The 12,894-nt window shown below is 42.6% G+C and overlaps 1 protein-coding gene across 1 annotated transcript; it reads left to right on the forward strand.

Moving 5' to 3' along the window:
- The first annotated feature begins 350 nt into the window (after window positions 1-350).
- Window positions 351-11,410, forward strand: RBM24 (RNA binding motif protein 24). The gene is made up of 4 exons (XM_009677951.2): window positions 351-946; window positions 1,384-1,507; window positions 2,603-2,657; window positions 9,113-11,410. The coding sequence occupies exons 1-4, from the start codon at window positions 779-781 to the stop codon at window positions 9,441-9,443; spliced, it is 678 nt and encodes a 225-aa protein (XP_009676246.2). The 5' UTR covers window positions 351-778; the 3' UTR covers window positions 9,444-11,410.
- The last annotated feature ends 1,484 nt before the right edge of the window (window positions 11,411-12,894 follow it).

Consider the following 12,894-nt stretch of genomic DNA (forward strand, 5'->3'; position numbering starts at 1 on the left):
CTTTCAGGACCGGCAGCTCCCAGCGAGCTGGCTCTGTCCCGGGGCTCTCCGGGTGGCCGCGGCAGCTTTGTCCCCACAAGACCCTGTCTCCCGGCACTTGCTATTTGCACAAAGCCCGAGGCAAACCTGCCTCTTCCTCGGGGGCCCGCAGGACACCGCGCCTGCCCGCCGGGCACTTCTGGAAGAGGCGGCTGCGGCGGGCGGCTCCCAGGGTCGCGGCCGGCCGGCCGGGGCTGGGCGGCCGGGCCCGCCGCAGGGGAGGCATCCAGCTGCTCGCACCAGCTGTGTGTCAGCCCCAGCGCCAGCCGGGCCGCCAGCGGGGTCCGCCCCGCCGCCGTCCCCGCCCCTGCGAGCAGGAGGAGGAGAAACCCAGAGTGCCCGACCCGGTGGCTTTTAGGCGGGGGGAGGCCACTCAGTTGTTAGCGCCGGGGCCCTGCGCTCCTCTTCCAGCTGCTGCTTCTGCTCGTTTGCAGCGCTGCTGCCCGGCCTCGCCGCCTCCTCTTCCCGCTACCTACCTCAAAACCGCCGGAGGCTGCGGGGCTCCGTTCCTGAAGGAGGAGGAAGCTGGGTTTGCAAAAGAAAAAGGGAATTACATCGTCACCGGGTGGTGGGGGGACACGGGGAGGGGAGGAAAGGGAAACCAAAAAGAAAAAGGAGAGAGAGGGGCTGACGCTGGCAGTGGGTCTCGCCGCCCCGCACCCGCACGCCCCGGCGGCCCCGCGTGGGTGCCGGCGCCCCGTCTGCAGAGGGCTGCGCGGCGCGCAGGGCCGGGCGGAAGATGCACACGACGCAGAAGGACACCACTTACACCAAGATCTTCGTCGGGGGCTTGCCCTACCACACCACCGACTCCAGCCTGCGCAAGTACTTCGAGGTGTTCGGGGACATCGAGGAGGCGGTGGTCATCACCGACCGGCAGACGGGCAAGTCCCGGGGCTACGGCTTTGTAAGTGGCGGGGCGCGGGGGCGGGCAGGTGAGGGAAACTGCTGCGGGGGGGAGCTGCAAGGAGCCGGGCAGGCCCGCGGCTCGGGGCAGGGAAGGGGGGTGTCGGGCCTTTGGGCTTCTTTTTTGGCTTGTTTTCCTTTTTTTTTTTTTCTTTTTCTTTTTCTTTCCTCTCACCCCGCTGGGGCGTGTGGAGAGAGGCGGCGGCGGGGGGGGGGAACTGCCTCATTTCTCGCAGCGCCTCCAGCACGCCTGTTGCTCCCTGATACGGCCGCGCCGGGGGTTATCTGCCGGCGGCGGAGCCCGTGCGCTCCCCCCGCCCTGGGCCCGCCGCGGCCCCCGGCGCCCCGCGCTGCTGCCCGGGAGCGCCAGCGCCCGCCCAAGGGCTTCCCCTCCGCTTGGGAAAAGTGATCTAACGCCCAGCATCGCACGTTGTTAAGGTCACCATGGCTGACAGAGCTGCTGCCGAAAGAGCTTGTAAAGACCCCAACCCTATCATCGATGGCAGGAAGGCCAACGTGAACCTGGCATACCTGGGCGCCAAACCGAGGATAATGCAACCAGGTGAGGAACCTGAGGTTTCTGAAGAGACTAAAACTTTAGAAAAGCTAGCGCTGTCCTGCACTTTCCCTGAAGTATACTGAGTGTTTGGGTGTGCGTCTCTTCTGATTTTTAAATGCAACGTGTAATAACTTTCCGGCTCTTTGGCACATGTGCCTTATTTAAAACTAAAAGGAAGCATGGATAAAATGTGTAAAGTTCCCCAGGAAGATTGCCACGATGCAGACTCCTCTTTGGTTATTCCCGCTCCTGGAAATGCAGTGGTACTTACCATTTACAGTATCATTGCAGGGAAAGATTGGCCTAGGAGTGAATTGCTTCCAATGTGTGCGGTCTTATTAACACAAACAGTAACTGAATGTGAACTCCTAAAACAGATGGGAGCTATTATGCAGGCTTTAAAATGAAATGGCTCTTCCCAAGACCACATCGGAGCCAATCTGATGTCCTGTCCACTTCCCAAACTGTTGCTTTGCAGCAAGAGAGCCAGGAACACTTAGCGTATGAATGTTTGTGCTCTAAATGAGGCTGCTCTGCATTCCTGTGTGCTAAGCCTCAGCAACACTTGTGCCAGTAACTAAGTGCCCACCAAGGGCAGAATGGGTTCAGGCCTGAGCGTTTGAAGACCGAAATGAGCAACAGAAGAAGACAGATTTCACCCTACGCTAAGTCCTCATGTGGAGATGACTCAAATTTCAGTCTGTAGGAAGTACACAACTGCAATGATGGTTAAAAAGTACCATATAATGCTTCACAGGTTTGCAGTAAAGGCACCAGAAAGGAGTACAAAATAATAACCGAATGACAATCTTGCGCTTGCTGTTTAGACAAAGTCCTTCTTCTAAACATCTCTTAAGAATCAAAGCTCTATGTGTGTGCTTCAGTGTTTAAGTTCTGTATGCATGCATGTGTGTGCATGTATTATATCTATGGATTGATTTATTTTGCTTTCTAATTTGTGGTTCTATAGCCTTTCAAACATGTTCACTGGAGCTTGTTAGTGAAGGCTGTCACTCTGTGTTTGTGTGTGTGTGTATAGAATAAATAAGTAGCCAAAAGAACACCCATATAGAGAATGTGATGTGTTTTTGTCGGTAGGTTTTGCCTTTGGTGTTCAGCAGCTTCATCCAGCTCTCATACAGAGGCCTTTTGGGTAAGTCCGTTCAATGGGACCTCAAACAGGGGAGGAAAAATCATTTTTAAAAAAGGAAAGAAAAAATATGATCTCTGAAGGCCTCTTATAGTAGCATCCTTATAAAATCACCAGCAATATTCAAGTTCTCAGACTTAAAAATATGTACCCGTAAATGTGCTCACCTTGTCGGTAATGTTCTAAATGCTATAGCTGAGTCAAGTTGTGTGGGACGTGTCCATTCCACCTAAGCACTCCAGTCCCGTATGACCCTATGATAAAAGAAGGAGGTATGACTTTATGCAAGATTGCTGTGCCCCATTTCTCTTTTTTCCAGCTTGACTCAATGTTATTTATCTCTTTCTAATCTGACAGGGATCGTTTACAGTTAAGATAACTGATCAGAAGGATATGATGATAAGAGGTGGAATAGTTCTGTTTGGAATTAAACTCTGTAACCAGTAGACTCAAACACAAACAAGCTAAAATGGTGATTAACGATGCATGTATGTTTTTTTATATAGTCAATAGACCTCCGTGTGCTTTTTTTATTTATTACAGTAATGAAGTGGTGTTGATAGCTAAACTGTGTGCTTTTATTTAATTGAAAGAGCTGTAGTGAAAGTTTTTTTGGGGGTGTCTTTTTAATTTTGTTTTTGTTGTTGAGGAGTGACTTTGCCATGGGGAGCAAAGGGCCTTTTTTTTCCTTGCTTTCAAGCTGTAGCCTGTGACTTTTTTAACCGTATTTTGTAGTGAGTGCTAAATTGTGTGACTTCTTGATTTTTAAGTAAATCAACGTATTGCTTGCATGTTCATAATTTTGGGGGGATTTGTTCTTGGGAGGGGTGTGGAGCTCCTTATTAACAATGTGCGTCCAATTGGGCTTTCTAATTTGAGATTTTTACTTCCTCAATTTCACTTTAATATGTAGTGCATTTCTCTTTTTCTTGAGTATATTATTCCTAAGTAGTTCTAACTCTTGCTTCTTATAGGCATATAATTAGAAGGTGAAGTCTGCTTTAAACTTTCCATACAGTACCACTTCACTAATGCACACTGACTGAGAAACTCATTGCAAAATAATGCATTTTGCTAATTAATGAGTAACCTAACAATAAAGTAGGGAAAATGCATCACAAACGTATTTTGTTTATTTGGCTAGAATAGCTTCAGAATATTGTACCTAGCTGTTATTAAACAACAATAGTTTCTCAATCGTTTGCTTCTCCTTTCCTCAAAGCTGTAGGAAATCTGTTTTCCTAGAATATTTGTGTACTTTTGTAAGAGAATGTTTCTTCTTCTGAGTCACTTGGGGGGAGGAGGTTGGGAAAATTTTTTTTTTCTCCTTCTTATTATCCTCTGCTGTATTTTGTTGGACTTCTCTGAGGTATGAGGAGACCACAACATATATACAGTCATATATCAGTTTAGGATGCCTACCCTAAGGTAGGCAGGAGGTGGAGTGTGTCAGCCTGAGAGCTGCTAAAGCACTGTTGCAAAGAGGAACCAGGAGGAATGCCTGGGGATCAGCTGTGGGGAGACTGAGTATTTGCTGAGCGCTGCAGAAAGGGAGAACCTGTAGCAATCCGTTACTTAAAGGACTTTGTAAATGCAGGGCTCTTTCTTGCTCTACTTACCCTGAACCAACAACAGATCACTTAAGGTTTAGGTCAGGGAAATTCTTCTGCAGGCTGAATAAGGTTTTGTTTCTAATGCAATATATATAAATCTGAAGAAAAGAAATACTGGTCACAGGGTCATGTGTGTGTCAAATTGGTGGCATATATTGTTTCATTTTTAATCCTTGTTTTTTGCCTTTCTTCTATTATGTGGAAACAAAGGAGATTACTAATCCAGCTTCCTACTCAGTACTGCTTCTTGCTCAAAACTTCCAATAACCTGTGTGTCTTTTCTACAGAATATAGTTCAGGTTAGGCAGAACAGCAGGCATTTGATTGGGATATAGAAGTCATCGTCTTCATTCACTGTGTTTCCTGGCAATAAGTAGGATTGTTTCAGTGCTTACTTGGATCTATTTTTACTCTTAGATGGTGTTCCATGGGTTGCACTGAAATATTGGGTTACTTTAAAGTCTTTTTTCCTCCTGTTCAGTGTGCAGTTTTTAAAACTACACTTTACTAATATGCTGTGTGAAATGAGTAATAAGGGAGATACACTACCAATACTCTGCTAATCCACACACAAAAGGTCCAAGTGTTTTTTTTTTTTTTCCTACCAGAGTGCAAATTAGTGAGGCTCTGCCATATTCTGGTATGGTCAGCAGTGTTTAGTCATGGTTCCACCTATCAAGCAAGAAACTGAAAATAATTGGATTATGCTACATTACTTTTACTGAGAAGATGCAGAAGTACAGTATTCTGAATTAAGTACAACATTACTGTGGTGAAGGGAGCCAGAAACTAGATTAGCGTCAAAGCATGAAGCATTTAAAATGCTGGGAATTTTTCTTTATTCAGTGCTGCAGAGATCAATTTGTCCACCCAATAACATTTTTCCCTGCTCTTCACAATTAGCATCTTTCTTACTTAATGTTAGTGTTGTCCTGGAAAGCTGTCTGATCGCAGCACTGATTATCTATACAGCTCTGTTTTCAGGAGTGTTTATTAAAATGCTATCTCTGAATTCAGTAGGCGTTTATGGAAAGGGAAGGTGACTTTATCATCAACAGAAAATAACTTTTTTCCTTTTGCGTGTGTAATTTTTTACTTAAACGTTAGTGGAAAAATATGGGCTTATGCACAGAAATACTGGCGTAGGATACCATTAGTTCTGTTGGAGAGATTTCCCCCTTCTCCCCCCTTTTTTTTCTGAAACTTGTACCTGAATCAAAATGGTTTTGATCAAAAACTTGTTTTTAAGTAAGACCAGACTTAAATCCCAAAGTAACAAAAGCAACAAGTTCATTCAGATGGTTAGCTGGATGGATACTACCTACTCTGTATTACCTACAAGGGTGCAGCAATCTTGCCTTCCTCAAGACAGAAGGAAGTCTTGAGTTTATGATCAAAATACCTGTGTAATATCAGATTGCTGATAATCTGGAAATAGGGAATGAAACTGGAGGAGTCAGAAGTTAAGCTGAGGAATGCTGAATGTCAACTTAATGTTTTTAGGCACAAACTTAAAAGGAAGCCTGTTTAGGGTCATGTCTGTCTTGATGCTTATGTAAGCTATCTCTATCATAAGGAAAGCTGTTCACTGAGTAAAATGCACTCTTTAATAATACCTATAAAATCAGATGATGGAATGCAAGGTCCAAAGGAAAACATTTCATTCAAATTTAAATAACTCCTTGCTCAAGAATTTCATGTTGAGAGTCACTTATGTGCTACTGCTGCTGACTTTCCATATGTCACAGCTCTCTGTGTCCAGATTGTGTCCTGTCTTTGGTGGTTTTCATAAAACATGAAACAATTAGCTGTCACTTTATTATTGCTTCTATAATTATTTTCTGAGGTCTTAGTTACACAAGAATCTCCTGTTATAATAATGAAGGTCTGAAGGCATATGGCAGGAGTGTAAGTCATTTCATTTTGTATACGCCCAAGTTACACTTACTGCAAAAGTTAAATGTAACTTTCTTTTTCCTTTATTGCAAAAGCTTAAAACAAAAGCATATGTTCCAAAATAAAAACTACTGCCAGTAAAGAAAGCTTAAACCATGTATAATTCTCACACTTCTCAAAAGTAGAGCAAAGCCTTTATTTAAAAATAATGATACTAAGGATATCCAGCAAAACAGGGAATTGCTTTTTCAACTTTTGATCTGGCAGAGCAGTAAAAGCAGTTAGTTTCTGAATAGTTGCGATCTACATGTGCTGGCCTATGCAGTAGGTAGAAATTTACTTTGGCCATATAGAGCCATTTTACTCGACGCAAAAGAGTCGTAGCATGACAGATGATCAAAAATAGCCCCACTGCAGCTTACACTGTCAATCATCATGTGTGAAATGGCATGGTGGTGAGGAGCCTGCCCAGGGTTTATGTACATGGTAGGGTAAGAAGTTGCAAACAGATAATGTTTCATAACTTCGCCACCTGTTAGTTTCTTGGCTTAAATAAAACAAGTCACAAGTGGGAGCACATGTATCTTTCTGTCTTGTTCAAGTATATGGACAGGCGTCCTAATGTCTCAAGAAAACCTTAGTTAACACCAGTTCAACTGGCTTGAGGAAATGTCTTTTGTAAGATAACCTAAGCATCCACACAGGCTTGCTTGCTCTATCTCTGCTGTTAGAATATCTCTATTTCATAATTATGGTATGTTTAAAAAAAAAACCCTCTGATGTGATATTAAATGGACTCTTATATGATGCAGAAGAGGATCTCTGTGATTATTTCAATATTGTGCAATTTAGTTTTCAAATATGTTTTATTCCTCTTTCCTTAATACTTAAAATACTTGGTGTTGTATTTATTAGGATTGTACTTGATTGGTGACCAATACAAAATGCTTGTACATGCGCATCCATTTTGTATGGAGAGCTAAGGTGATGATGTATGATTAAATGGCAGAGCCAGCTTAAGTATGCTTCAAATGCACTTCTGGCTAATCACTTCATAAATTAGGTGAGTTTAAAAAACCCAGCTTATTGTTTTATGTTTTCTTTCCCTCCCCAACTCCTATGTGTCACTCTAATTTTTTTTCTGTTCTCCCTTCATACAGTAGGCAATGAATCCCGTTGACTTGTTGGGTTTTTATGACTGGTGTTCATGCCTTAAACACTGCAACTGCGCATTTCTCTCTGCTAGTATTTGTAGGCACTCAACTGTGTGAGCTCTTTTTTTTTCCTTAAGAAGAAAAATTGACAATTTTAAAGTCTGACTATCACTTATTTTAAAATATGTGTTGCTATGAATCTAGTTGACAGCGTTCCTTATGACTGAAAGGTTTCCTTGTTGACCATTTAAGTAAAACCTGAAGTTATTAAAAAAAAAAAAAACACTTGCCATTAAATCTTGCATTTTGAGAAAAGATGACAGATTTTACCACTGCAATTTGCATCCATATTTACAGTGCACTAATAGGTTGCCACAGTCTTTAGCGTTGTCTGTAAAGGTAAATTTCAGTACTATGCAGTAATAAATTTGAACAAGCACATTTTCGTGGGTTTGTTAAGATCCATCTTGAAAGAAATTCCATGTATGAAGGACTTCTCTGTGGAAATCCAGATGCAAGACAAGGTTATAAATGTAAAATGAAAATACCACTGAACACATTCTTTTTAAAAACTGTACTATGTGATAAAACACAACTATAAGATCAACTTGTATGTACGCTTGTGTGCTAAGATGATGATATAACCAGTGTTCAGAATTGAAGGGCTGAGTAAACAAGCCAGGGAAGCAAGTTCTGTGACTTGGAGGAAATGGAAAAGTGTGTGTATTGACTTGTTCAGAATGGTAATTTCTTAAGCCATAAACTTTTTTTTCTTTATTTTTTGCTTTTGTTGAGCACCAGATCTATTTAGACTTAATCCTATGCCCACCTCCCAAAAAACTCTATGCTATATGTCTTGCATAGAAATAAACAAGCTGGCACAAAACAGGACATCAGTGGCCTGATAATCAAACAGGTTTGACCCTTGTGTCCTTATGACCTTTATAAAAGTGTGATGCACATGTACCTAGGAGTCACTGTTATGGATTTTAATAGCATCTATGTAGCTTCCCTTCAATGGCCTCTTGTGACGGAGTGAGCTGCACTATAGTTCGTTTGGAAAGTGTGATTCTTGCTGTGTTTACCACACTTGTGAACTTTTTTTAAACTCCTTTGTCGCCTGTGTTGTTGTTTTTTTTTTATTTTATTTATTTATTTTTAATAAGGGTGACTGAGGTTGCAGAGAAATTAATGTGTGCTGAGTCTGCATAGCAACTTAAGTAGGGTTGCCACAATACACTTCCCCCTCCCCCAAGACTTTATATAAAATCAGAGTTAAACCATTTTGTTGCATTATTGGCTATTGTCAAACTCATTACAGTGATGCTATCAAATTGCTCAGTTATTATTAATAATAATAGAGTACTTGCAGGAAATAATTTCACTAAGAGACAAGCAGTTCAGTGAGAATTAGGAAAATAAAAATCACTTATAGGTGACTTGAAAAATAAATACTACAATTTTCCAAATGCAATAATCAAGCTTACTCATTTAGAGTTGTCTTAAAACCAACATCAGTAATCCTGGTCCTTTTAAAGACGGTAATAGCATTAAGCATGATATCCCCAAGCAACATTAAACACTCCTACTTTAACTCAGCTTTAACGCTGTGCTTTGGAGCAATGCGTCTCTTTGGGCCAGTGAACTGACTATTGGTCCGTTCAGTCTAGTTATTGTGGCAACCCTATGCACATAACAACAACTAAATTGAGTTTGTTTTAGTTCGGAGTATGGATATGACGCTTAGGCGCTGACTCGCGTCCCAACTCTAACTCCCTCTCCCCTCTTTCAACAGGATACCTGCTCACTATGTCTATCCGCAGGCTTTTGTGCAGCCCGGAGTGGTAATTCCCCACATTCAGCCCGCAGCAGCCGCTGCTTCCACTACGCCCTACATCGATTACACCGGAGCCGCGTATGCCCAGTACTCGGCCGCCGCGGCCGCCTACGAGCAGTACCCGTACGCCGCGTCGCCGGCCGCCGCTGCCGGCTACGTGGCGGCGGGGGGCTACGGCTACGCGGTGCAGCAGCCCATCACTGCGGCAGCGCCGGGGACAGCGGCCGCCGCGGCTGCGGCCTTTGGCCAGTACCAGCCCCAACAGCTGCAGACGGACCGTATGCAATAGCAGATGGACTCCCGAAGGAAGCTCTTTCTTTCTCTTCCTCTTTTCAGCCTTCCAATATAAGTAGCTAATAAGAGACAATTAATATTAACTAAGGAGCTTTAAGGAAAGCAATGCTATTGCAAAACTAAAGATTTTTATTCCACTGTCTTCATACAGTATGCATCCAAACCATATTGTTAGAGGGGAGGGGTAGTGTGGGATGTGTAGTTTCAAGTAACAATCTGGAAGAAAATGGAAAAAAATACTGTACTGTCATGAAAGAGTGGCAGGAGTAGCAATGAGACTTCATAGTTTAAAAAAACAGCAAAAAAAAACAAAAAAGCAAAGGTGTATTTTTTACAGTATCAGGGAAACAAAACTGCCTTTATGAGTAAGGAAATGGTATTTGAAAAGCTTGAACCAGGGGAAAAAACTGAGTCAGCAATACGTAATCTTTCTCCATTTTACGACTAAATGAGCTTAAAGTACTGATTGTCCTTTCTAGCTTTCAGCATGGCCTACAGAAGTGGTCTTAAGTGAGGCAATACCTTCTCGCCGGTGCATTAACGGGCATCGAGCAAGCTGAGGATGGCCTGCTAGTAAGATGGCAGACAGGCACCAAAGTTATTTTCTCCTCTGTCCTCTGGCCGAGTGGAGCTGTGGAGCAAGTGATGTGGAAGGAACGGGTGCAGCAGCTGTAGCGACAATCAATAACACAGACCGTTCTGGAAAGAACACATCACTCGCGCTCATGTGATGAGCTTGTCACATCCTAATCCCTCGCCCCATCCTGTTTCACTTTTGGGAAACTTTAACTGCTGGTGTCAGCTCTTCTGATTCTAAAATAGGATCAGCCCTTTACTACAACAGCCTTCTCTTTCTATTTATTGCTATTCATAACTTGTGAATAAAGGCAGGAAGAAGCTTGATGAATTTAAACCTTTAAGAACTGTTTTAAGGGAATTTCCTTTTTTCTCTCTCTCTTTTTTTTTTTTTTTTTGGAAACCATTTGTACAATTTTAATATCTATTTCAGGACTATATTTAAAGTATTTATTAGCAAACATACAGTACACAAGGCAACTTTTGTTACCAAGACTGCAGTTCTTCAAGGGTTAATGGTATGTGATTTATACTGTGCCTTAATTGTAATGCTATTTAAAAAGAAATATTTATTTTGAAAGTTTTACTATGCTGCGCTCTAAAGAAAGCAACTTTAGATGTGACACTGTAAAATTATGTATTCATCTCATGGCATAAATTATTTAGTAGGTTTAGATGTAGCATATTAAATATTAACCTAATTAACTAAGGATGTTGACTTGGATTTATTTAAATTCAGTATGTGCACTGTATGAGGGTACTCTTAAATTAACACCTTTTTAGGTTTTTACATAAAATATTGCTACTTCATTCTTTTCCCTCTCATAGTTTTTCATGTAGACCTCTCAAATACATTAGTGCAGTTTTCTCACTCATCTGTACGTAGACTGACTATTTTTCCCTTTGCTAGAAAATGCTGCTTTACGTTGTCCTGTGAAACTACAGTACTTGCAATTTTTATTCTTGACCGAAATGGAATTTAATATTTTACACTGTATTGGATTTTTTTTATACTTGAACAATTTCATACAAGGGAAGACAGGATAGCATTTTTATGGACTTTATCCAATGTCACTGGATTTATTTTAAGTATTCTGAATACTAGCCAGTGTTATAAGGTAGACATGACTCTCCTGTGCATATTATTTATTCAGTATGTATACTGCTTTACAACATTTCAGATCTCTTAAATCTATTCACTTGTATTAAATATAATAAAAAATGTTGTCGCATCTAGTCTACTGATGTTTTTGCTCAAATTGGCTTAAATCTTGCTGAGCTAACATTTAGGGGGCCTACTTTTTTGTAATACTCTTGGTCTGTGGGGTGAACAGCAGCATATGCAATGACTTTCAATATGTAGACTGATATAAACTGTATTAAATGGAGAAAATTCTACAGAGAAGAGGGAGAAAATCTACCCTGAGAGTTACCATAAAATAAATAATTCAGATTTTAAGGGACAGTAGGAAGTCATCTGACCCAGCCCAGGTTGCTTCGGGCTTTGTCCCGTTGGGTGTTGAAAACCTGTGTGTGGAGATTGCGCAGCCTCTCTGGGCAACCTATTCCATTGCCTAATTATCTCCGCAGTGTCAAATTATTTCCTTATATCTAGCCAGAGCCTCCCGTGTTCATTTATGACCCTCATCCCTCCATTCTTTAGCAAAGAGCCCAGCTCCTCCTTTTCAGTAACCTCCCCTTTAGGTCCTGGAAGGCTGCTGTTCCCTGCCGCAGGAGGAACAAACCAAGTTCCCTTAGCCTCGCCTCCTAAGTCTCATGCTTCAACCTCCAGCCACCTTGGTGGCCCTCCAGCAGATTCATTCAACAACTGTCATATACTGGAAGACTCAAAACTGTACACACTATTCCAGATGTCATCTAATGAGTGCTGAGTAAAGGGGAATGATCAATTCCCTTGTATCAACAGCAGCACGGATGGTGGAGCAGCCCAAGGTACCTTCACTGCTGCCAGGGTTTGCCATTTTTAGCGTACCTGAAGGTCCCCCATGTCATGCTCTGGCCTAAACCTTGCAGGGGGCTAGGCCATTCCATGTGCAGGGCTCTGAGGTTGTCCTTGCTGAATTTCATAAGGTCCCTGTTGGCCTAGTCTTCTAGCAAGTGGAAGTAGCTCTGAACGGCATAATCAGTCCACAGACCTTATAGGGGTGTATCCTGTTGTCTCCTCCAGGTCACTGATAAAGATATCAAGCAGGATAGACCTCTGAGAAATTCCACTAGTAACTGGCCTCTTACCACATAGAGTAAGAACTATTAGCAATAACCATTTCAGCCAGCAATCCATCCAGCTTTTCACCCTTCTAGACTATAAGGTTTGATCTTGGATATAAGGATTCTGTGGATTCTGTGGGATACCACACTGAATGCCTTGCTAAAGTCAAGGTAGACATCATCCTTTGCTTTCCCCTCACCCACAGATCCAGTCATTTCATCACAGGAGGAAATAAGGTTGGTCAGACATGATTTATCCTTGGTAAATCCATGCTGGCTATTCCCACTCTCTACCTTCTCCTTCATGTGCCCAGAAATGACTTCCAAGATGACTTGCTGCATGTTATTCCCAGGGACTGATGTGAGGCTGACTTCTCTGTAGTTCCCTGCATAGTCCTTCTTGCCCTTTCTGAAGGTGGGTGCATTGTCTGTCTTTCTCCAGTAATGCAAGATCTCTCCTGATCTCTATGACCTTTCAAAGATGACAGAGAGTGACCTCACAGTCACAAGAGCCAGCTCTCTTAGCACCCTTTGAAGCCGTCCATCTGGTCCCAGGGACTGGTGTGGACTGAGATTCCTCCAGAGGGCCCTGAATCAATCTTCTTGCACACCTGCTAGTTTCTCTCCTCCTTGAACCCTTC

The sequence above is a fragment of the Struthio camelus genome, chromosome 2 (assembly GCF_040807025.1).
Source record: "Struthio camelus isolate bStrCam1 chromosome 2, bStrCam1.hap1, whole genome shotgun sequence".
Lineage (NCBI taxonomy): Eukaryota > Metazoa > Chordata > Aves > Struthioniformes > Struthionidae > Struthio > Struthio camelus.

Excerpts from the sequence above, each read along its gene's own strand:
- RBM24 (XM_009677951.2), top strand. The coding sequence starts at position 779 with ATGCACACGACGCAGAAGGACACCACTTACACCAAGATCTTCGTCGGG. Across the intron at positions 947-1,383 it reads AGTCCCGGGGCTACGGCTTT|GTCACCATGGCTGACAGAGC; the intron begins GTAAGTGGCGGG and ends CACGTTGTTAAG. Across the intron at positions 1,508-2,602 it reads ACCGAGGATAATGCAACCAG|GTTTTGCCTTTGGTGTTCAG; the intron begins GTGAGGAACCTG and ends TTTTGTCGGTAG.